Genomic DNA, 24,539 nt, shown 5'->3' with positions numbered 1-24,539 from the left:
TTTTAAAAAACCCAAAAATTTGTTAGAGGTATTCTATGTATACAGTTGGCAAAATATATTGGATGTTAAAAAAAAAAATATTTTAATGTAATTACAAAAACTGATTATTTAAAAATAACGGACCTAAAATCATTTAACTATTTAATTATTTAATTAACTTGCAATAAAATGTTGCTTAGTGTAATCAATTTTTCTTAAAATCATGCACTGACCGGACACTTTGTCTTACAGCTCTTTAGAGGTAAAGGTAGCAATCACATTTTCTTAGACATAGATTCAAATCGGTTTGAAATAATTGATTGCAATCATAGTTTTTCTGCCCGAATTGATTGTATAAAACTAAAAAAGCATTAAGTAGTAATAGATTGCAATACAATTTTTCCAAAATAATTGGTTGATTGTAATCAGATTGCATTTAAATTTTGTTTAGAGTAATTGATAAGTTAAAAAATATCATATAAAATCATAAGATTGCAATCATGATTGGAGTTTAACCACTGTTCACTCAAAATAGTGATAGCAACTAACCCAAATTCATCTGTCTAGAAACAATTCGACTATTCAACAAATCAACAGGTGAACGCTATTCGATTAGTCACGATGCAAAAACCATCCGCTGACGCGTTAATTTACCGCAAGCATCTCATTACTAATTAATAATATTATATTATTTTTGTTTAGCATACATACGACCGTACATATGTATATGTACTACACACTCTGTACATACATATGAAGGTATACCTCCAACCAAATAATTTTACACCTTGTCTCTTCATTGATTAATAACGTTTATTCTAAAAATGGCAAACAAGAAAAAAATAATAATAGTAGTGAATAAAGAGATAAAATGTGTGATTTAAATTTTTTTTTACAAAAATTAGCTAAGCAAATGTTTATGGAAATTTATCTAAAGAAATTAAAAAAGCACAAAAAATAAGCATGGTGATGACGACACGGGTTAGGGGGTTAGAATATACCCGCGGTAGGTATGCCTATCGTAAGAGGCGACTAAAATACCAGATTCAAGGGGCTGTGTAGCGCAACCCTTCAGGTTGCCAGCGCAGTATATAGCTTCTCCAAACCCAATTGTCAACCTCACCTATCCGCGGCGAATCCTGTTTCACTAACAGATGAGGCTCTGGCGACCCCAAGCTCCTCATGGAACTTGGGGGTGGGGAGGGAGGGGATGACCTGAAAGTTTAATGTGGCCACATAAATCGTTCCCGAGATGCTCGGGCTAGCACCTTAATGGTGCTGTGGTACCGGAGCGTACCGGATCTGTATCCGGCAAAGGACCATCACATCGATAACACTCCCCAAAGCCTTCGGGGAGCAACCTTATCCTACAACAACAACAACAACAACGACACGTTCTGCCATACCATAGACTCCGTCACAAATTCAATAGAGTATTTCTTTGTTGATTTTTTGTATTTTATGGAAAGCAACCTTCGACTTTTTACGGTGCACGATATTAGACTAGAATTTTTATAAGTTTTTATTATTATTATACTCAGTTGAGCAGAGTTCACAGAGTATATTAAGTTTGATTGGATAACGGTTGGTTGTACATATATAAAGGAATCGAGATAGATATAGCCTTCCATATATCAAAATAATCAGGATCGAAAAAAAATTTGATTGAGCCATGTCCGTCCGTCCGTCCGTCCGTTAACAAGATAACTTGAGTAAATTTTGAGGTATCTTGATGAAATTTGGTATGTAGATTCCTGAGCACTCATCTCAGATCGCTATTTAAAATGAACGATATCGGACTATAACCACGCCCACTTTTTCGATATCGAAAATTTCGAAAAACCGAAAAAGTGTGATAATTCATTACAAAAGACAGATAAAGCGACGAAACTTGGCAGATGAGTTGATCTTATGACGCAGAATAGAAAACTAGTAAAATTTTGGACAATGGGCGTGGCACCGCCCACTTTTAAAAGAAGGTAATTTAAAACTTTTTCAAGCTGTAATTTAGCAGTCGTTGAAGATATCATGATGAAATTTGGCAGAAACGTTACATCTATTACTATATGTAAGCTTAATGAAAATTAGCAAAATCGGAGAAAGACCACGCCCACTTTTAAAAAAACTTTTTTTTAAATAAAATTTTAACAAAAAATTTAATATCTTTACAGTATATAAGTAAATTATGTCAACATTCAACTCCAGTAATGATATGGTGCAACAAAATACAAAAATAAAGGAAAATTTCAAAATGGGCGTGGCTCCGCCCTTTTTCATTTAATTTGTCTAGGATACTTTTAACGCCATAAGTCGAACAAAAATTAACCAATCCTTTTGAAATTTGGTAGGGGCATAGATTTTATGACGATAACTGTTTTCTGTGAAAATGGGCGAAATCGGTTAATGCCACGCCCAGTTTTTATACACAGTCGTCTGTCTCTCCTTCCGCATGGCCGTTAACACGATAACTTGAGCAAAAATCGACATATCTTTAATGAACTTAGTTCACGTGCTTACTTGAAATCACTTTATCTTGGTATGAAAAATTAACGAAATCCGACTATGACCACGCCCACTTTTTCGATATCGAAAATTACGAAAAATGAAAAAATGCCATAATTCTATACCAAATACGAAAAAAGGGATGAAACATGGTAAGGTAATTGGATTGTTTTATTGACGCGAAATATAACTTTAGAAAAAACTTTATAAAATGGTTGTGACACCTACCATATTAAGTAGAAGAAAATGAAAAAGTTCTGCAGGGCGAAATAAAAAACCCTTAAAATCTTGGCAGGTACTACATATATAAATAAATTAGCGGTATCCAACAGATGATGTTCTGGGTCACCCTGGTCCACATTTTGGTCGATATCTGGAAAACGCCTTCACATATACAACTACCACCACTCCCTTTTAAAACTCTCATTAATACCTTTAATTTGATACCCATATCGTACAAACACATTCTAGAGTCAACCCTGGTCCACCTTTATGGCGATATTTCGAAACGGCATCCACATATAGGACTAAGGCCCACTCCCTTTTAAAATACTCATTAACACCATTCGTTTGATGCCCATATTGTACAAACAAATTCTAGGGTCACCCCTGGTCCACCTTTGTGGCGATATCTCGAAACGACGTCCACCTATGGAACTAAGGAATAATCCCTTTTAAAATACTCATTAACACCTTTCATTTGATACCCGTATCGTACAAACGCATTCTAGAGTCAACCCTGATCCACCTTTATGGCTATATCCCTAAATGGCGTCCACCTATAGAACTATGTCCCACTCCCTCATAAAATACTCTTTAATGCCTTTCATTTGATACACATGTCATACAAACACATTCCAGGGTTTCCCTCGGTTCATTTTCCTACATGGTTATTTTCCCTTATGTTCTCACCATAGCTCTCAACTGAGTATGTAATGTTCGGTTACACCCGAACTTAACCTTCCTTACTTGTTTTTCATTATGATCGTAACAGTGACCAATTGGAGTAGCTACTTAGTGCTTTTGTAGGCCATAGCTGATACTAATTAATGGTTACGGACGATTACACAAATACATATATACCTACATTTGAATATATGTATGTGCGGTATTATACCATGTAGGAAAAATTTTGTAGCTCTGATGCTCATATTTTTAAATCATTAAGAACTCTTTTGTGGGGTAAATTTAACACTAATCTCTGTTCAAAACCTGTTCATTAAATTTATAAATTTCGACTAAGTTTGGGGATATTCCAAGAGTGCAGGACTAATCAATAATTCTACTTTGCCTCTTAGGATTTATAAAAGACATATTAATAAGAAGTAAGTGGATATTTTTTGCTTGAAATACAGAAAAACAGCAAAACTGGAAACACACAAGTCGAAAAAGACAGGACAAAGAGTATTTGATGACTTAAATTCCATTAACATAATTGCAGTTCTCCTTAAGAGCACAAAAGCTGTTGGAAAAGGTTCAAAGCCTGTAGATCTCATAAGCAGTTTCCTATGGAATGAAAAAAGTTTTATTGGATATGGAAAAGCTTCATTAAATTTGAAAACAGTTTCACTTGATTTGAAAAAAGTTGCATTTGACTTGAAAAAAGTTTAATTTAATTTTGAAAGAAGTTTCTTTCGAAAAAATTTTCATTGCATTTGTAAGCAAATTCATTTGATTTGAAAAAAATTTCATTAGACTTGCAAAAAGTATTATTTAATTTGAAAAAAGTTTATAAGATTTGAAAAAAGTTTCAATTCAATTGAAAGCTTTTTATTTGATTTGTTTGATTTGAAAAAAGTTTTATTTCATTAGAAAAAAGTTTCATTTGATTTGAAAAAAGTTCCGTTTCATTTAAAAAGGTTTCATTTGATATGAAAAAAGTTTAATTTGAATTGAAAATTTTTTATTTAATTTAAAGAAAGTTTAGTTTAATTAAAAAATGTTTGATTAGATAGATTGAAAAAGGTTTTATTGCATTTCAAAGAAGTGTCATTCCATATTAAAAAGTTTAGTTTGGTTTGACAAATGTTTCATTTTACTCGAAAAAAGGTTTATATAATTTTAAAAAAGTTAAATTTAATCAAAAAAATGTTTAATAAGATTTCAAGAATGTTTCATTTGGTTTGAAAAACGTTTTATTTGATTTGAAAAAGTTTCGTTCGATTTGAAAGAAAATTGCATATTTGAAAAAACTTTTGCTTGATTTGAAAAAAGTTATATTTCATTAAAAAAAATTTATTTTGATTCGAAAAAAATTTCACTTGATTTGAAGAAAGTTTCACTTGATTTAAAAAAAGTGTTATGTGATTTAAAGAAAACTTTAAATTTATTTGAAAATAGTTTCATTTGATTTGAAAAAGTTTCGTATGACTTAATAATAGTTTGAATTGATTTGAAAAAAGTTTCATTTGACTTAAAATTTCAATTGATTTGAAGAAAGTTTCATTTCATTTGAAAAAAGTTTCATTTGTCTTAGAAATTCTATAGCTCTTGCTGAGTGGAAGATCACCCTATCACGCTTTCGCTTAGAAAATGCCCTATCTCAGAAAACGTTTGAATAACGCCCTATTTCAGAACTTGTTTCAAAAACGTCCTATCTCAGAATTCGGTTTGAGCTCAAACTCAATCCGTTTTGACATTAGCTGTAGTGTTTATGAAAAAAAATTTGAGATAGGGTGTTCTTCAGACGTTTTCTCAGATAGGGCGTTTTTGAAGCGACAGCAAGATATGGTGATCTTCCAATCAGCAGTCGATATGTAGAAATTTTGCTTAAATTCCTACGTCCAAAGAGGTTTAGGAAACATAGAAATTTAAGTTGAATCAAAAATTTGTGTCGTTAGCTATATATGTAATTCCTGCAGTATTTCTACAGGGTATGTATAAAGGTTGGTCATTCACTAAAACAGAGAAAAGTACATATCAAACTACACATAGTATACGATAATTAAGATTGATACAACTTCGATTGGAAATGTAAGAGCACAGCGTGAAGCACTTTTAAAGAATGTGAAAGAAACAATACACGCTTCGGTCAAAAACGATGTGAGCTTCCGGCTTTTGTTCACAAGAATGCCTATCGAATTTATGATACTTGAGAGTTAAACCTAATGAAAATTTTATTTCAATAACCTCAAATCAAACGCAAATGGTTTTCGAAAGTATTTTGTAAATGCTTTTTTCCAACTTTGAGTTTTTTATAACATAAACAACTATCCGTGGTTACTTGACACCGAATAACAACCTTAGAGTACTTAGGAAAGTTTTAAAGTGTATAAAGCAAACACATTGTTAGAACAAATTAAAAAATTCCTAGTCAGCGATATAAGCTATACAAATTTTTTTTCAAATTCAGAGATACATAAATATTATCATTATGTTTTCTATATTTCAGTTCTTAGGACTGAACGTTGCAATTTTTATACCGCCTGAGTCACAGAGTTATTCAACCCTAACAAATTCGTTATGTAAACAATAACACTCACAAACACACACATTTGCAAATAAATATTTGCATAAGCTCAAAAATATTTATATTCAACTTCTTCATAACAAAATTTGCAATATGTGAATTAAATGCTTACAATGTCGTTGACACTTACTCATTTCTTAATATATATGTATGTACATTAGAGATATACGCCGCCTATAAACGCCTCCGCCGGCGCCGATTTAGTCGTTTTTCGCACGACGCCGCCGAATGTAAAAATAATAGGCGCCGCGGCGTCCGGCGCGTTACTATATTTTCTACTCGTTTAAGAATGTATAGGCCATTTATTGTTCATGTCGAAAATTGGTCGGATATGGGCGAAAGGGTATCAACGGATGCGACAATTGCCAGTTATAAGAAACTAATTGCGAAATTTAACTATTTCTAACTGTTCAAAAGTTATTTAGAAAAACAGGCGCTTTCGATGTCAGCTTATCACGGACTTTGCATCATTCAATTCACCAAGTTGTTAAAAGAAAACACTAAAAGAAAAGTTATATAATAAATTTATATGCTCACGTTGCTTATTTTTTATATTGGCTGAAATAATAAGCGAAATCAGTGATGCAAAATCCTTTATTAGGTTCTAGGGGCATAAACGCTCCTTTGAAATGATTCTTACCTCATACTTAAGTTGAGGATATATGTGCGTATGAGAAGGGTTTGAAAAATCAATGGGCTTACATTCAAACATCTGTTGTTTATTTGCGAAACTATACAACAGCGTCTGAAATGTTAATTTTGATTTTCACACTCCTTCCTTCAACACCCATGTCTCCAAAGCTAGTCCTTTGGAGTGAATCACATTGATTATAGCCTATCAAGCAAGTTCAAATATCATATACACGTTACGGCTCCTTTTACAAATATGAATACGTAGTCACATATATTTACCAGGTGAGGCTTTGTCCTTTGCAAGAACACTAACGTAGTGGACAGTTGAACTAGTCTGAAAACTGAAGTTACGCGGTCATCCATAATGAGCTCTTATATCACAAGGCCGATAAACAGCAGTTAACATCTTTCAACTTAAAATCGGTCGACTTTCATTCGTTTTGATTTAACGAAGACTATTGATATCAATGTTGTGAACACAAACGTCTGCAAACTTTGGTCTAGATTTTAAAAACTTTATCCAGGGTCCTTGTCAAATTTTGATTATGTAGATGCTCCGAGGATACTACGATTTTCACCCATGAGTTACGCAATCACATCCACTTAGACTAATGTGATTTCGAGGGCGACATCCTTGGCCGAATAATCACTTCCTAACGTTTCAACGTGTTTCTCTAGTGTAGCTCGGCAGCATAGCGCGACAAAAACATCCGTTAGAAAGTCTTCGGAGCTACACCTAGAGCTTCTACGAAAGTGACGTCGACGAAGCTACATATGAGTTCGAAGTCGCAGTCCCATAGCTTCTGTGCTGGCATATAGTGTGAGGGTCAGGAGGCGTGGTAGCGACTGGTGGTCGGGATTGGTACTGTTCGCACATCGGAAATTGTAGCTCGAAAACAATGCCCTGTGCCACGAGAGTCATGAGTATTAATAGACCATTAATAGCAACCGTAAGTCGCCTTTGTGCGTGAACGCCAAGGAGCCACAAATAATTAAAAAAAAATGTGTTCGCGACGATTATTAGGAGTTAACTCCAGGTGAAACTACGCTTTGCACGAGATATACAGACAAAAGTGTGACCATTTTATGTATCTCTATTTGTTTTCAGCAGACGTAGCAGTACCAATTCCAAAGACCGGGGTTAGGTTCGAAGCCTCTCTGGAGTAAGTGAACGAGGGACAATCCTTCCGCAAGGAGCTACTCCTGAAATTTTTTTAACGATCTGCGAGATTTTGAGGCAAAAACACCGGATCTTTCCGAAATGCCCAAAACGTTGATTTCTTTAGATACATACAAACAAAGTCTTTCCTAAATATTATTTTTTTTTTTTAATAAAAAAAGCAAGCTTTTAAAGTAAGAACACCGGCATATGGCGGCGCGCCGCCCACGCCGCCGCCGCCGATAAAGTGATCGGCGTAAACCTCTAATGTAATATTTAAATCGTCTACAATAAATTATACATAGGAATAAATGTACAATATTTGAATGGCTCGAATGTACCACATCATTAAAATACAACAATATAATAATAAGGCATAACGTGCCCTCTGAAAGAATTTGCTGTTCAATAAATATCATTATTTGGTTAGCTGCTTGGTTATTATCATTAGTAGATATACACAGGCATACCATATCGTCGGTCCAATGCCAAAGAAACGAATGTGCATATTTGATGTGTTGAGAAAAACGCGTAAGAGATTTAATTAATAGAGATTTAATTTTGTATTTTTCAACCACTATTGGAAGGTTTACTTTTGTAAACCACTAGTAATGTTAATTGAAACATGATTTTTAAATTTTTTTTCAAAAAAATGCACACTTGTTGTTTTGGCTTTGCAAAATTTGACATATATAATATTTCGCTTAAACAAAAATGGCACATTCGTTTCTTTGGCAATGTACCGACGATATATGAATTGGTATAAGTTAGAGATGTTACGGAATTTCTGTTTTATCGGGATCGGAAAGCAAATCTTGGTACAATCTGTATGCAAAACACTATGATGCGATATCTTAATGTCAGCTCCCTTTCATGCCGAAAAGCAAACCAACCATTGAATATTTGACGCCTTAACGGAAAGTAACTAACTTTTAGTTAGCTATAAAAAGTGGGCTATAAACCTGGTTGTAAAGTCATGCAATAGAAGTAACCACCGCTCACCATCACTTGGTTGTTATGTTATTCAACTCTTTTCAACGATATTTGTCAGATAATATTGCACATTAGTTTATTTAGCTTAATTAACACGAACTTTTCGTTAGGTTTTACTTAGGTAATTTTCCTACAGGGTAGCTATTCGGTAAACTGATTGCTAAACTGAGTGTTGTTTATGACTAAAATTTCTTGTCTGAATATAAAGTGAAATGTGAAACTAAAATAAAGAAGGCTGTTTACTTAAAAGTGTTATAAATTTTCCATTCTGCAGTTGGCTTAACACAATTTTACCAAATTAAAACAGAAAGTTAATGAAATAATTAGTGCAGTTTTCTACATTAAAGCCCTTATTGAACTTAGTCTTCCATATAAAATACAAACTTTTAAGTATTTCAAGTATTGGGCTTTATTGAATGCCTAATGGAGCATAAAAACACAAAATAATTGAAAATTGTATGTCTTCAGTATTTGCTGACTTTTCAAATATGGATTTTTTTTAAATATGCTAGGTGAATATGTTAGTTGAACATCTATGAATAGTTTAGCATGCATTTTATTTTGGTTATATTTAGAGTTAAAGAGTAAATTACCGCTTTCCATGTTCGTCTATTAAGCAAGTGGCCTATGTGAAACAGAAAAATTAATGAATTCACTAAGAGAAATTGCGATACGCTTAAGCTTCTATGTGACATTGATATTAGACCCACAAAAAATTGGATTTCATGTAGTAACACCCTTTACATACGAAGTTTATTGCATTCATTCAGATATTAATGTATCAATATTAAACTTTTATTAAATTGAAGATGCACGACCTTAAGTTCCCAACTCATATAAATTCGTGCAAAAATTATTATTACAAAAAATCAAAAAAAAAAGTGTTACCTCAAACTTGTATTCAAGTGCAAGCTGGTTAATTGAATAGAATATGAGATGTTAATTTGTAGATAAAATAATTTTAATTGAACAAAGCAATTAAGCAATAGCTGGTACATGACTAATATCAAACTTAGTGAATAAAGGTTTGCGTTAGTCTGCATATAGTCAGGCGAATTAAATTATTTATAATTAGCCGATGTTTAGCATATTATTGCAAATATATATTTTTCTTGTATCATGAAGTTCTGTCCATTTGGGTATTATTTAGTCATATGATTTATTTTCACTTTCTAATTTTTTTCTTTTTTTTTTTTTGTTTAGGAAATACTTGCCGAATCTGAAGAACTTAAATCATCACATAAAGAGATTGAGGCGCTCTCAAAATCAATCGTCACATTCCTTGGGGAAGTTCACCAACCCACATCAGAGGCCCTACAGGCCAAGGTCAATAACTTAGTACAGCAACAAACAAAGTGAGTACCTGAAAAATTTAAAGTTTAGTTATACTATATACATATTTGAAATGAATAAATTTTCGATTATATATGGGTTGTTGGAATGTTAGACCTACGCTTCATATCCGCACTTAATAGAACATTTGGGTCGAATCAAAATTTATTGATAGCGCAGTATAATTTGTCATTAAACAACATCACCCAGTGGATCTCTTCGTATCTCTGCGGTAGAACGCAAAAAGTAATTTTTAAAAATACTCTTTCAAATGTTATTAATGTTCCCTCTGGCGTCCCACAAGGCAGTCATCTCGGTCCAATTCTGTTCTTGCTATTTATTAATGATATCTGTACCACAATAAAATATTCCAAAATTTTAATGTATGCTGATGATGTAAAACTTTTTAGGTCCTATGTGTCTATTGATGAACGTCCTTTGCTTCAAGCGGATTTAAACTGCTTAGTTGCTTGGTGCAACGCAAACTCAATGCCGCTGAACCTCAATAAATATAAATTCATGTGCCTCTCTCGAAGATTTTTGCCAGCAGCCTCTTACGTAATTAATAGTTTTTGTCTTGCATCAGTAAATTATTTTGTTGACTTGGGAGTTACGATGGGTGCTAAACTTAGTTTCAACCTTCATATTATGGCTACTGCCAATAAGGCTAGAGGTGTTCTATCATTCGCGAAACGAGGGTCTAAAGAATTTAGTGACCTTTATGTAACTGAAGCCCTTTTTACCACATTAGTTAGACCGATACTAGAATACGGATCAATAGTCTGGAATCCACGATATCAAGTTCATGCAGATAGACTAGAGTCAATACAGAAACAATTTTTACTTTTTTCTTTAAGGAATTTTCATTGGGACTCTGAGTATAATATTCCACCTTATACTAGTCGGTTAAAGCTTATCAATCTTCATGGCTAAACTACTGAATCGACTGATTTCTAGCCCTTTTCTTTTGAACGAAGTAAACTGCAATGTCCCATCACGAGTGTCAAGACATTACAAACCTCTTCTTTTGAGGCAGTGTAGAACTAATTTCGAATTAAATGAACCTTTTCGGTGTTTGTGTCATGATTTTAACTCTCATTCGAACTCCTTTGATATAACAGATTCACTTTTTACTATAAAGAAAACTGTCCTATCCTATCTTAACTCGTAACAATATAAAAAAAAAAATAAAAAAAAAATTTTATATAAAATGTTCAATTATTTAACAATGTAGTACTAGTACATGTATTATTTCCAACTGTTATGTATAATACTCAGCTGATGATATTTATTCTGTAGCTGAGCAGTTTTAGATCTCAACGCTTAACAAACATCCGCCTATCAACAACTCGGCAAAAACAAAATCCGGGCGTCATGCGGATGCGCCCCTCGTGTCGGTTGGGCGGGCTTTGGAGGGTATTTATCCGTTGGGTTTATTGTTATTATTATTATTATTATTATCTAATGAACTTTTTTAAGTAAACAAATTGTTTCTTCCTAATACCTAACTCCTTTTAAATAACAGGTGCCACTACCTACACACAGTTTTTTCTGGGAGTTTCAAAATATAATGAATAATTAATGTTTTCCAATCAATCTGCAATTACTCACATCGATACACATTTACCATAATATAAATTTTTATGTAGATATTTACCTATGCACAAACTTTTACTGCTTATTCTAGTGGAAAATGTGGCAAATGAAATTCAATCTGGCGCCTTTGTATATTAAACGGCGACGCGCTTTTCCAACATAAGATTTCTTCAAAATAAATTTTTTCCTTTTAAAAGGACGAGACAATTAAGAATTTTTATTTTGTATGGAAGATTGATTTCAATTAGAGCTTAGATGTAGAAAGCTTTACAAATTATTTTATTATATCTCTGTGTGAAATTGGTATTACACCATAATTTGCCTAATAATTTGTCTGAATTTGTTTCAAAACGTACTCTATCTCAACCTAAATTCAAAAAATGTATAGCTTTTGAAACGATTTTTACGATGTGGCTTTCTAAAATTGAACACAAATATAGAGAATTTCTACCAAATTATTTTCCCAGTAAACAATAAGAGTCAAGGAAGAGTCAGAAAGGAGTCCTAATTGGCATCATTTACGCTCATTATGAGTGCGCATTGAGTGCATTTCTCTTTTTGCAATGGTCATCCGATATTAGCCGTTTTTCATACATTATGTGACCCTAAATAGGAGTCCGATCAGCGGATTTTCGACGGAGGGCATTAAAAATGGGGAGGCATATACTCAATATAGGTTGAGAAACAGGAATTTCGAAGGAAACCCATAAAAGTAGAACATACCGGCGTCAGCTCTAAATCAATATAAAGTGAGCGTGGTCTATAACCGATTTTGATTACCTTCACTCAGTCTATATAATTTCGCAAGGATAGTGTTTCTACAAAATTTCAATGGCTTTTGATTTACGGCTTGTTTAACTTCCAAATTTTCTTCTTCTAAATGTGGGTGGTGCCGCGCCCATATTCCAAAATTTATGGAATTTATGTTTGGCGTCATAAAACCAATCCACCTTGCAAATTTTATTAGCTTTGCGACATTCGTTTTTGAATTATCTCATTTTTCCCATTTTCTAAATATTCGATATCGCAAAAGTGGGCGTGGTTATCGTCCGATTTCGTTAATTTTCAATACCAATCTATTCTGGGTTTATATTAGGCCGTTTACCGAATTTGGCGAAGATATCTCAATATTTTCTCAAGTTATCGTGTTAACGGACGGACGGACGAACCGACGGACATGGTTTAATCAATTTTTTTTTTTCGATACTGGTGATTTTGATATATGGAAGTCTATATCTGTCTCGATTCACCCAAATTCTGAAATATTAACATGGTCATAGGGGTACCCCTGTACCAAATTTCAAGAAAATCGCACTACAAATAAGATCTGTTGGAATAGGAATATCTAGTGGGCCAAATTGTATTCTACCACGAAAATTTAGAACTTATATTTGATTTCCACGAACTCCAAATAAAAAGTTCAAAATTTTCGTAAAGTTTTCTCGAATTTTTTTTTTTTTTTTTCGAAAACGTTTTTAAGATTGGCTTGCATAGCTTCGGTTTCAAAACTCATATCGAAAAAATAAGCAAAAATGAAATTAACAAGATTCGATAAAAATTGCCATTATTTTCTGTTCGCTGCTGTGAATAAACCCACTCAATACTATACGGTGACTTGCAAGTGTTTAGAACTTCACATTTGTGCAGCATTGCTTTCACGCATTGCAATCGTTACCGGACTATTAAAATAAAACGTGCAAAATGGTGTTAACAAGACATGAAGAAGAAAGAGTTTTATGCGAATTAAAATCATTATGCGCAAACGGTGCAAAGTTGCATTCCGTTTTTTTTGTATGGTTCGTATCGATATATGAATATGTAGCTTTCTTCTGAGATTACGTCAGTTGCTAGATTGACGAATTAATTAATCAAAAATTGGTGTTGGCTTGCCAGCTAATTAAAAAAGAATTACTGTAAAGAAAATTTGGTGCAAGCGCTAGATAAAACTAGGCAAAGCATAAAAAGCTAAAATACAAAAAATGTGCAAAATCAGTAAAATTAACTGGCGCCACATAAACTCATTGAGCATGCTATAAAGGAAAAATACAATGGGTTAAAGTTTTGTCTTGTATCTACAAACAATTACAGCAGCGTACACAAAAATAGCAGTGGCAAGTTTTTATCAAATTTCGTCAGTTAAATTCTTTTTTATTTTCGATTTTTTAGCAAAAAACTTCTATAAATTTTGTTACTGAGACTTTCGGAAAAATTCGCCAAAATTTTACGAAAGTTTTGAACTTTTTATTTGCAGCCCTCTTGACTTTGTTGAGTATATTAGGTTTCTTACAATTCGCATTACTTTTTGAAAACGTTTGGGTGCTTCAAATCTTATTGCATATAAAAAAGGAAATGTACACATTTTGTATGGGAGAAAATTTAATAGGTCTTCGGAAAAAAAATTGTTAATCAAAATGAATGCGACTTCGAGAGACCTATATTTTGTACTTTGTTACACTAAAATTTAATGGGTTCCAAAACATCAAAAACAAAAAAAAAACTCAGACAACTGCTTATAAAAAGTTCGAAATTTTCGTAAAATTTTTTCGATTTTTTCGGCTTTGGAGATTACTTTACGACAAAATTCATGAACGTTTTTTTTTAATTATCGAAAATTAAAAATTTTTAATTTTATAGCGGAACTTGGAAGAAATTTGCCACTGCTTTTTTTATGTTCACTGCTGTAATTACATGTCTACATAATTTTGCATCAATGTCAATTTACTTAGCATGGTCACACCTCAAATTTGAGCACTAAGCGCCATCAACATCTTACTTACGCATTTTGTTTTACGGTCTGATAACGATAATTTGAATTGTTTGATTTGTCTATCATTTGTTTTTGTTGAAAGACATACATATGTACGTCTTTTATCAAAGTGACATCTTGACGAACACTTTAAAGCATACTCACTGCTGCAAAGAAAAAAAGAAGATACAAACATTTGAACATTTGTATAAATTATCACCAAAACTACAGTTGCGAACACGAAACTAGCAGTGGTTGTTCCAAGTATAAGGCAAGCCAAGAAAAGAAATGAAACGGAAGGCACAGAATAGGGAAAAAGGACAGGATAAGAAAGCAAAGATAAAGAAGTCAAAACTGAAGCACCTATTGAAACCAGCGGGCGTGTTATTAATTTGCAATCGAAGTGTTAACGGTTTATTTTCGAAGACGGGATTTGAGCGTGTTCTCCATCATTTCTTATCGACGAGCTATCGGGAAGTTATCGATTTGATATCGAAGTGTTATAAATCTTCTATCTATTTTTTATTGACAAATTATCCGTTTGTTATCGATATATTATCGAAAAGTTATCAAATGTATTATAAAATAGCTATCGATTGTTATTAACGATTCGTTATCGAAAAGTTATTCACATCTATCAAAAATGTATCATGTTGATATTAAAAAGTTATCCATTTGTTATCGGAGTTTTAGCAATTTGTTATCGGCGTGTTATCGGTTTGGACTTAGTTCCATTTTTAACAAACAGTGTCTTTTTATTACATTCTTCCATATTTTCTCACCTCCACTAGCGCAGTTTCGCGTTCCTGCTCGGGCACCAGCGAAATCGCCATGGTATAGAGGTAGTGTGTTTTGATTTTCTACACAAAGTCGCCCAATACAGTTTCTTGACAAACCCTTTGATTTTATTTCTTTCGTGGAAAGCTGCTCAGCAAAAGTTTTTCTGCCAAAGCGGATGCCGTTTGAAGTCGACATGAAATATATAACAATATATTTCGGAGTTGAAGGTAGGAAACATGATAGGACATATGAAATTAATAAGAAAATTCATGGGAAATCCCACATTACAACTGCGTGACGTAATGTCCCCTAAGCTCAGAATCTCACGGAACTTCGAAGTGTCCATTGTGAACAGGACCCACTGAGAAAGAGGCAATCCTTATAATGACCCTGCCTCAGAGGTCTGGTTCACGGATTGATGGAAATACGATGACGGAAAAACGGGAACTCGTATCTATGGGTCGAACTTCAGGAAATCGATACCAATGGAATACTCATTTCAGGCAGAAGTCCATGCAATAGAAGTTTGCGGTAGATAATGTCTACGGAGAGGCTCATCCTCGAAAAGCGTCTACATTATGTCGGCCAGTCAGGCGGCCCTGCGTGGCTTGCAATCCTACGTAATTACATCTAAGCTAGTGGACGACTGCATTGAAATCCTTAATGACCTAGGAGCCAAAAACAAGGTTTTGTTACGATGGGTTCCCGGACATCAGGTACATGAAGGTAATGAGCATGCAGATTACCTAGCAAAGCAGGATGCTACAGGTGCATTCTATGGTTCAGAGCCCTTTTGTGGACTCACAAAAGCACACACACCAGGGAAGTCTTAAGTAGCTGAGAAATAAAACAATTCAGACGTCACTTGATTGACTGTCCAGGGTAAATACAGGCCAAACTGTTTATACTTCCGGCAACGAATTTGTCGTTTCTGTGAGCTGGAGGATGAAACGCCGGTTCACATTCTTTGCAAATGCGTCGCTCTGGCGAGGCAGAGACTCTCCCCTCTAGGTGGTGTGACTCTTAATCCCCATGTGATATGGAGTAAAAAGCCTGAAGAGGTACTTAGATACATTAAAAGCCTCCACATACAAAATTAGGCTGAAAGGACATGCACAATAGATCTGCACAAAGGTCGCAGTGCTTCAGGCCTAATAATATTAATATTAATAATATTAATAATAATAATATTAATAATAATGTGGCGAATGTTGACATTACTAGGCTGCTAATAAATAATCACGCAACAACAAAAGGTGCATAAATATCAGAAATCCCCAGAACTCGTTGCAATAATAATATATAATCGATAATAATTCAATTATCAAACTAATCATAACTAACAACTTCTTGTCCACTCCTTTTCATTTTGTAATCTATTCCTAATGTTATCGCTACGACTCATTGTGCTCTCTCTAATTTTGTACAGAAGATATAAGAGCTCTTCATCAACAATTTGTTCCTCTACCCACTTTTTTCTGTAATTATTCTCTAGCAGCAAATAAGATTCTTCTCTCAGTTTTCAAAAATGGTTTTCAATTTCATTGAGCTTTAAAATAAATTCGCCACAACTGCAGCAGTATTAGTTTATTGAGCACAATAAATAAAACTTATTTATTTATTTATTACAATAACCGTAAAAAATATTCGAGGACATTTATGCAATTAAAAATAGTTTTGAATTTTGTGAGCGTGTGAATAGCACTGCAGGAAATTGGAGATATTAACGTTGCATATATTATTATTTAGATTTACTATTTTTACTACCTACAATACAATATGTACATTAGTGTGTGTCGATCTCTATGGGCGAAAGTTAACCGATATCGCGCCATCGATTTTTCGATAGGATTTGGGCTCAGGAAAAAAAGTTCCACTACGCATTCCCAAAAAAATAATTTCGAACCTGCGGAATCTCATTTTTTTGACTTTTTTCGACTTTGATTTTTAAGATTTTTTCATTACCTACTAAAAAAATACTTTTTTTTCAAAAACTGTTATCGACAACGTTTTTACCGGAAATTTTTGGGTCGGACAGGGTATACATGAAAATTTTACAATGAAATAAAATTTTTTTTCGTAGGTCACGAAAAAAAATTAAAAATCAAAGTCGAAAAAAAGTCCAAAAAATGAAATTTCGCAGGCTCGAAAATTATTATTTTTTGGGTATGCATAGTGGAACTTTTTTTTCCTGAGCCCAAATCCTTTCGAAAAATCGATGGCGCGATATCGGTTAATAAATCGACCCAGTTTAATGTACATGTTGACAGCTTTTAAGTAAAATAAAAATGTGCATTCCCCCGTTTATTCAAGAGCTTTTTTAAATGACAAAAGTGTCAGTACACGTAGACAGCTTAATGGTTTTAGACAGAACATTTGTTGATTCCATATGTCATTTCCATATGACAGCAGTGATGTGAGATGAGATAATCATTTTCTTGTTTTGTGGTTTGCGTTTATTTTTCCAGCAGTTTATATAGTTTGTTATATTTTTTAGCTTCCAACATCTTACGGCACATTTTTTTTTTTCATATTTATTTGGAGAACAAATTACCTAAACAGTCAAATACTAACTCCAATAAATCTACTTGAACATTGATTTAGTATACTATTTTTTATTATTTTAATTCAATTATTATTCAAATATACTACACAAACACATAAGCATTTATATTCCCAGGCTACTGTCGTTTAGGAAGTTAGTACTACAATCAAAGTAAGAGGTGTAACCTTGAATGTTTCTATGCATTCACCTAAATGCTAGCACTCAAACTGTCATTCAAAGTTGACTCAATGCCTTATCTTATCACGCAAGGGTACCCCGTCGATATTCATGTTTATAAATAAAAAAATATATAAATGAGAATTTAAATGTAACGGGTGCTTCACAAATTAGACTAACGGTCCCACACGACAGAGTTAGGGTAGGTTAGGTTGGACTCGAATGTGTCTATAGTGCTACCAGAATTTCTTTGACGACCAAAAGGAAGAACCCCAATCAGGTGCCAGGACATATGTTATAAAATAACTCCGTCCTCTTAGCAAATATTAGCAGTTTTCTAGTACCCAGCTTAATTGCTGCTTCGAGATCTGGCAACTCTGCCGTCCCTAATAGCTGGAGCCTTGATCTGGCGAGCGCAGGACATGAACACAGAACGTGCTCAAGCGTTTCATCTTGCAGCTCACACTTTCTGCACTTGCTGTTACTGACGAGGCCTAACTTATAAGCATGTGACGCCAGAAGGCAGTATCCAGTCCGTATGCCCATCGTGAGCCTTAAGTCTTCTCTCTTGAGAGATATGAGCCACTTTGTGAGTCTAATATCGTAGGCTTTGTACATGATCTTAAAAAGTTTGCAGCCCCGCGCTTTTGTCCACGTCTTCCTGTTTGATGGATCATATGCAACTCTTTTCTCCTTTTGATTTCTCCCAAACGGATTGGGACATCTATCGTCGCCTCAGTGAGTGTTGCACCCTTCTTTGCCAACTCATCGGCCTCTTCGTAAATTTCTATCCCTTTATGACCCGGAACCCAGTAAAGATGTATGGTCCGCCTGAGCGAAGTTTTTCCAATGCTTCTTTGCACTCCAGAACACTTCTTGATGGAGTACTGTGTAAGATGATTGCCTTAATCGAAGCCTGACTATCAATATATATATTGACGTGACTGCAGCTTAAGCACGCTTCCTCCAGAATTTCTGCTGTTTTCTTCACTGCTATAATTTCCGCCTGAAGAACACTGCAGTATTCTGGCAGCCTGTAGGATCTATTTATTTTTGGGTCGGCACAGTAAACAGCAGACCCAACCCCTTCCATTAACTTGAAGCCATCCGTATACACGTGTATAGTATGTTCTGCCAACCCTCCGGCTTAACTGTGGCCCCAATATCTCTTTCGAAGCTCAGGAACGGGACCACCCACACGACCAAAAAAAAAAATCCAATAAAAATTACACCATCGAATGGAATGCGAGTGTCGATGGAAATACCTTCTTGGCCGAAGGGCCTCAGTGCATTCGCATAACAAGACCTAGCCAGCGAAGCTTTAGGGTTTATTCGTTGAACTTCCATCATATCTGCGTTAAACTCATACAGCTTGAGAATATTCGTCCTTCGACACTTGCCGTGGGCCTCACGGATAGGACAAAAAATCTTTCAGAGAACTTTTCTTTCGAACATTCAAACAGCCATCTGATCTACTCTCGACATAATCCATGATGTGGAGACATACAACAAGTGAGGTTTAATGAGGGACTTAAAGAGTGTAATTTTTGTTCGTCGAGAGAGAAATTTCCTTTTCAATTGCCTACTCATTCGTAAGTAGCAATTATTGGCAAGACTAACTCTCTGTTTGAACAGATCACTTACATATCTATGAAGACGCATGCGTTTCGAGACTCATTATCTCAAAAATTTGAACTTTTGGAGGCAAAGAAACTCTACGACATATATTTGCAACAACACAATTAAGCAGATATTGAGGGTGTATTGATCCCTCTTAGCATTGACGACAATTGAATGGCCTGCATGAAACGACAGCCAATCGATTGATGTACCGATTGCTTTAGGGATGCGCCATTGCGAAGCCAAATTAATTCTAAGCATGCTCTAGGGTCCTTTCCAATCAGCAACTTCCATTCGTTGTTTGGAAAGCTACTCCAAAGACTACAAAGAAATTGTGCGTTTAGGTTCTCACATCTGAAATTTGACAGGTGGTCGATCTACCAGGTCCGCACTGTCGCGATTTTTGTCGCAAGATACAATGCTATATCTATAGAGTAGGTCGATGTCGCAGTACTAGGGGATTAGGCAGCGCCCATTTCTGGAGGAATGCTTCTTCGAACCACTCTACCATCTCTTCCAGAAGGCACAGTCAGTATGCCCATCGTGAGCCTTAAGTCTTCTCTCTTCAGAGATATTAGCCACTTTGTGAGTCTAATATCGTAGGCTTTGTACATGATCTTAAAAAGTTTGCAGCCCCGCGCTTTTGTCCATGTCTTTCCTGTTTGATGGATCATATGCAACTTCTGTCTCCTTTTGATTTCTCCCAAACGGATTGGGAAATATATCGTCGCCTCAGTGATTATTGCACCCAACTCATCGGCCTTTTCGTAACTTTCTATCCCTTTATGACCGGGAACCCAGTAAAGATGTATGGTCCGGCGTGAGCGAAATTTCTCCAATGCTTCTTTGCACTCCAGAACACTTCTTGATGAAATACTGTGTAAGATGATTGCCTTAATCACACCCGGTCTATCAATATATATATTGACGTGACTGCAGCTTAAGCACGCTTCCTCCAGAATTTCTGCTGCTTTCTCCGCTGCTATAATATCCGCCTGAAAAACACTGCAGTAATCTGGCAGCCTGTAGGATCTATTTATTTCTGGGTCGGCACAGTAAACAGCAGACCCAACCCCTTTCATTAATTTGAAGCTATCCGCATACACGTGTATAGTATATTCTGCCATAGCCCGGGACCAACCCTCCGGCTTAATTGTGGCCCCAATATATCTTTCGAAGCTCGGAAACGGGACCACCCACACGACCAAAAAAAAAATCCAATAAAAATTACGCCATCGAATGAAATACGAGTGTCGATGGAAATACCTTCTTGACCGAAGGGCCTCAGTGCATTCGCATAACAACATTAACAATATTCGTCCTTCGACACTTGACGTGGGCCTCCCGGATAGGACAAAACTTCTTTCAGAGAACTTTTCTTTCGAACATTCAAATAGCCATCTGATCTACTCTCGACAGCATCCATGATGTGGAGACATACAACAAGTGAGGTTTAATGAGGGACTTAAAGAGTGTGATTTTTGTTCGTCGAGAGAGAAATTTCCTTTCCAATTGCCTACTCATTCCTAAGTTGCAATTATTGGCAAGACTAACTCTCTGTTTGAACAGATCACTTACACATCTATGAAGACGCATGCGTTTCGAGACTCATGATCTCAAAAATTTGAGCTTTTGGAGGCAAAGAAACTCTACGACATATACTTGCAACAACACAATTAAGCAAAAATATTGGTGTATTGATCACTCTTAGCATTGACGACAATTGAATGGCCTTCATGAAACGACAGCCAATCGATTGATGTACCGATTGCTTTAGGGATGCGCCATTGAGAAGCCAAATTAATTCTAAGCATGCTCTAAGGTCCTGTCCAATCAGCAACGTCCACATTCGTTGTTTGGAAAGCTACTCCAAGGACTACAAAGAAATGGTGCGTATAGGTTCTCACATCTGAAATATGACAGGTAGTCGATCTACCAGGTCCGCACTGTCGCGACTTTTATCGCTAGATAGGCTATATCTATAGAAGAGGTCGATGTTGCAGTACTAGGGGATTAGGCAGCGCCCATTTCTGGGGGAATGCTTCTTCGAACCACTCTACCAGCTCTTCCTCTCCTTTTCCTCTTTGTAGCTTGCGGAAATCAGCATTTTTAAGATACTAGCTCGACCATCTCTGGTACGCTACGATATGATCATGCCAAATATTGTAGATCTGTAGTTTTTATTCGCCTCTCATGACAAACCTTTCGCCTGCATGTTGGGATAGTCCGTCGTTTAGCGGCGCTTTGTAATTTTTTTGACCGGATTTGACATTATCACTTTGTCATAGGAAGCAACGCGTAATCCGAAGTCAAGGATTTGTATATCGGGTCTGTTGTTATGTATCTTTCTCGCTATGTATCATCTCGGGAGCGATTTAATACGACCACATTGAACCTTTTAGCCCATTTCGTTCCCCACTGCCTAGTTCCATGAGGAATGTTGGGTCGCCAGAGTCAGAGCTGCTAAAGAAACAGGATTCACCAAGGGTAGGTAAGGTTTACAATTGGGTTAAGCTCTAAATTGCGCGTGCAACTGCTTGAATCATTTCGAAATTTTTGTCGCCCCCTAAGCCCCCTAGCCCTGTGGGGAGAGGGAGCGCTTCTTAGCTTCAACAGGAGCAAGATCTCAGTTATTTTATAACTTTAGAACATCATTCGAAACGTTGAGTTATGTTTGATGTGTAGCTTTTTCGATTGAGCTTATCATATACATATTTCACTTTTCCGTTTCTTCACCACATTTATAACCTGTCGTCTTCCGCCATGTTTCATACCAAAAACTGGCGCATAATTCTCGTAAATTTAATTACCCCATATTTCAATAAAACTTTGCCAGTACAAATTGAATAAAAATGCGACATATGGCAGTAAAAAGATAAATGAAATACAAAAAATTTCGAAATGAGCACAAAAATTATGTCATTCATAAGTTCAAAAAGTAAAAAATTAAAAAACTAAACAATAATAAATGTCTCATTATAAACATTAGTAAAAGATCACTAAGTGACTTCATCGATCTGAAATGAATAAGTAATTTCAATGTGCGAATTTTAGGATAATTTGCCAAAAAAAAAACCAAGAAAAAAATGAGTGACCGGCCACATGCTTGACATTGCTACTAAAGTGACAGCAGCACTTTTTGACAGCATGATGGCGCTAATTCATGTGATAGCAATTCTTTTGTTTTTTTTTTTTTTTTGAGAATTTTCAGAAAATTTTTGGGAAAAATAAATAAAAATATTTGCCATGAATTCAAAAGTAAAAGCATGGCACTCAAGCTATTTAAAGCAGAAACAGAAGAAAAATCCGTTCGCATGCCAAAGTAAAATTTGACTAAAAACGGTTGGCTTTGTTTACTTGCACTTGTTTTGGCGCCTGGAAGCATCAAACCGCGATCCCAACAATAGCGATTACTATGGATTTTTGTTAATAATGGGGCATTCTATAGTGACGGGTGGGACATTTTGACTCGACTTCGACTCAAACCTTAGGTAATTTCTCTTTAACTAGCTATTGTAGAAGTTTGGCAATTTTATCATTTAAAGACGAGTACTCGATTGATACGAAGTTAATTAATTATCCATTTTAAGCGTGTAATTTACACGAAAAAGTGACCATTTTCCAAGTGTGACGGGTGGGACCACGAAATTACCCGCCATTGGAAGTGAAAAGTTCACTTTCCAACTTCAAACAAACTATACAAACCTTTTCGAAATTGGCTCTAGCATATATTTTAATGAGAAACTAAGATCCAATTTGTGCTTTAACGTAACAGGCATTTTTAACAAAACGAAAGTTAAAAGCTCATTAAGCTTGTGACGGGTGGGACTTTATCATTCATAAGCCTCAAGGCATTCGTAAAGCAATTTCGAAACCGATTTTCGCAATTCAATAATTTTTTTTTTTTCAGAAAAATCGCAAATTTGCCCGACCAAAATGTGTTGGAGCTGAAAACTATATTAAAAAAGTTCATAAAATTGTACATACATATCAATTTTCTTCAAAATTATTAAAAACTTGTCGTTTTTTTTTTTTGAACACTTTTTGGCAATACAATTCACTTTAGTTTTTTAAACAAGCGAAAAAATATATAATTAGCAATTTCCAGATTTCTAGTTTTTTTTTAATTGGAAGAGGAAAGAGAGGCATAAATTCCTAACCTCTCGACTTGAAAACATAAATTCACCTAAGCGATTTCCCCACGTCCTTTTGCAATTTAGTCATCGCCCCTAAATGTGACTGCGAGTCTTCCGTACATTCTACAACGAAGTTAGCTTGCAATTAGCCCGAAAAATTCGGCTGAGAAATCGGCCATTAAGCTCCCTAAAATTAGTCAGTGAATTTTTCCATTGCCAAGAATTTCAATTGACCGCTCAAAACCTTCTCTTCTGTCTACTTTTTTTATTAGTTACTGCTACTTTTTCTTGAGTAAAACACTCAGAAAAAAAAAGTTAATTTTTACTTTTACTTTTTTTATATCTACCTTAACCTTTACCATTACTTTTAATTTTACTTTTACCTTTAACTTTTGCTTTTAATTTTTGCTTTTAGTTTAAGTTTTACTTCTACTTTTTAAGTAGTTCTTTTTTGGTTAAATGCCATTTCCGTGCGATTCTCCAACTTTTGTTCTGAATGGGTTTATGTTCACTGACTTGTCGAATTTACTTCAAAATAAAATTTAAAAATAAAATAAAATAAAATAGGATTTAAATTTAGTTGCAGCTTTTTTGACAGATAGCTCATAGAAAATTATGTCAAAAAACTATAACTAAATTTAAAAGCTATTTTATTCTGACTATGACTATGCGTCACAGAGTTTAATCACAATATGCAGTAAGAACGTTATGCAAAACCAAACTTTAAATAGTTTTTTAAAGTAAGTCTTTCTTATCTCTTTTTTATAAGCTTTTATTTAGTTTCACTTTTGTTGTCTGTAATGGAATCTTGCAAGTTAAATTTGATACACTTCCCGGTGTCCGCTTGAGCTGAAATTTTGCACACATGTATA

General features: G+C 34.9%; 1 protein-coding gene across 10 annotated transcripts in view; it reads left to right on the top strand.

Annotated features, from left to right (window-relative positions):
* The window catches only part of Msp300 (Muscle-specific protein 300 kDa), a 480,743-nt gene that overhangs the window by 314,182 nt on the left and 142,022 nt on the right, over positions 1 to 24,539 (top strand). For all 10 annotated transcript variants that reach the window (XM_067767583.1, XM_067767586.1, XM_067767584.1 and 7 more), the window contains one exon: positions 9,939 to 10,090. In XM_067767583.1, the coding sequence (XP_067623684.1) occupies positions 9,939 to 10,090 (152 nt within the window). The remainder of the gene's footprint in view (positions 1 to 9,938; positions 10,091 to 24,539) is intronic.

The sequence above is a fragment of the Eurosta solidaginis genome, chromosome 2 (assembly GCF_040869045.1).
Source record: "Eurosta solidaginis isolate ZX-2024a chromosome 2, ASM4086904v1, whole genome shotgun sequence".
NCBI classification, from domain to species: Eukaryota; Metazoa; Arthropoda; class Insecta; order Diptera; family Tephritidae; genus Eurosta; species Eurosta solidaginis.
Note: the sequence above shows the minus strand (reverse complement) of the source record. Positions and strands in the feature narration are given on the sequence as shown.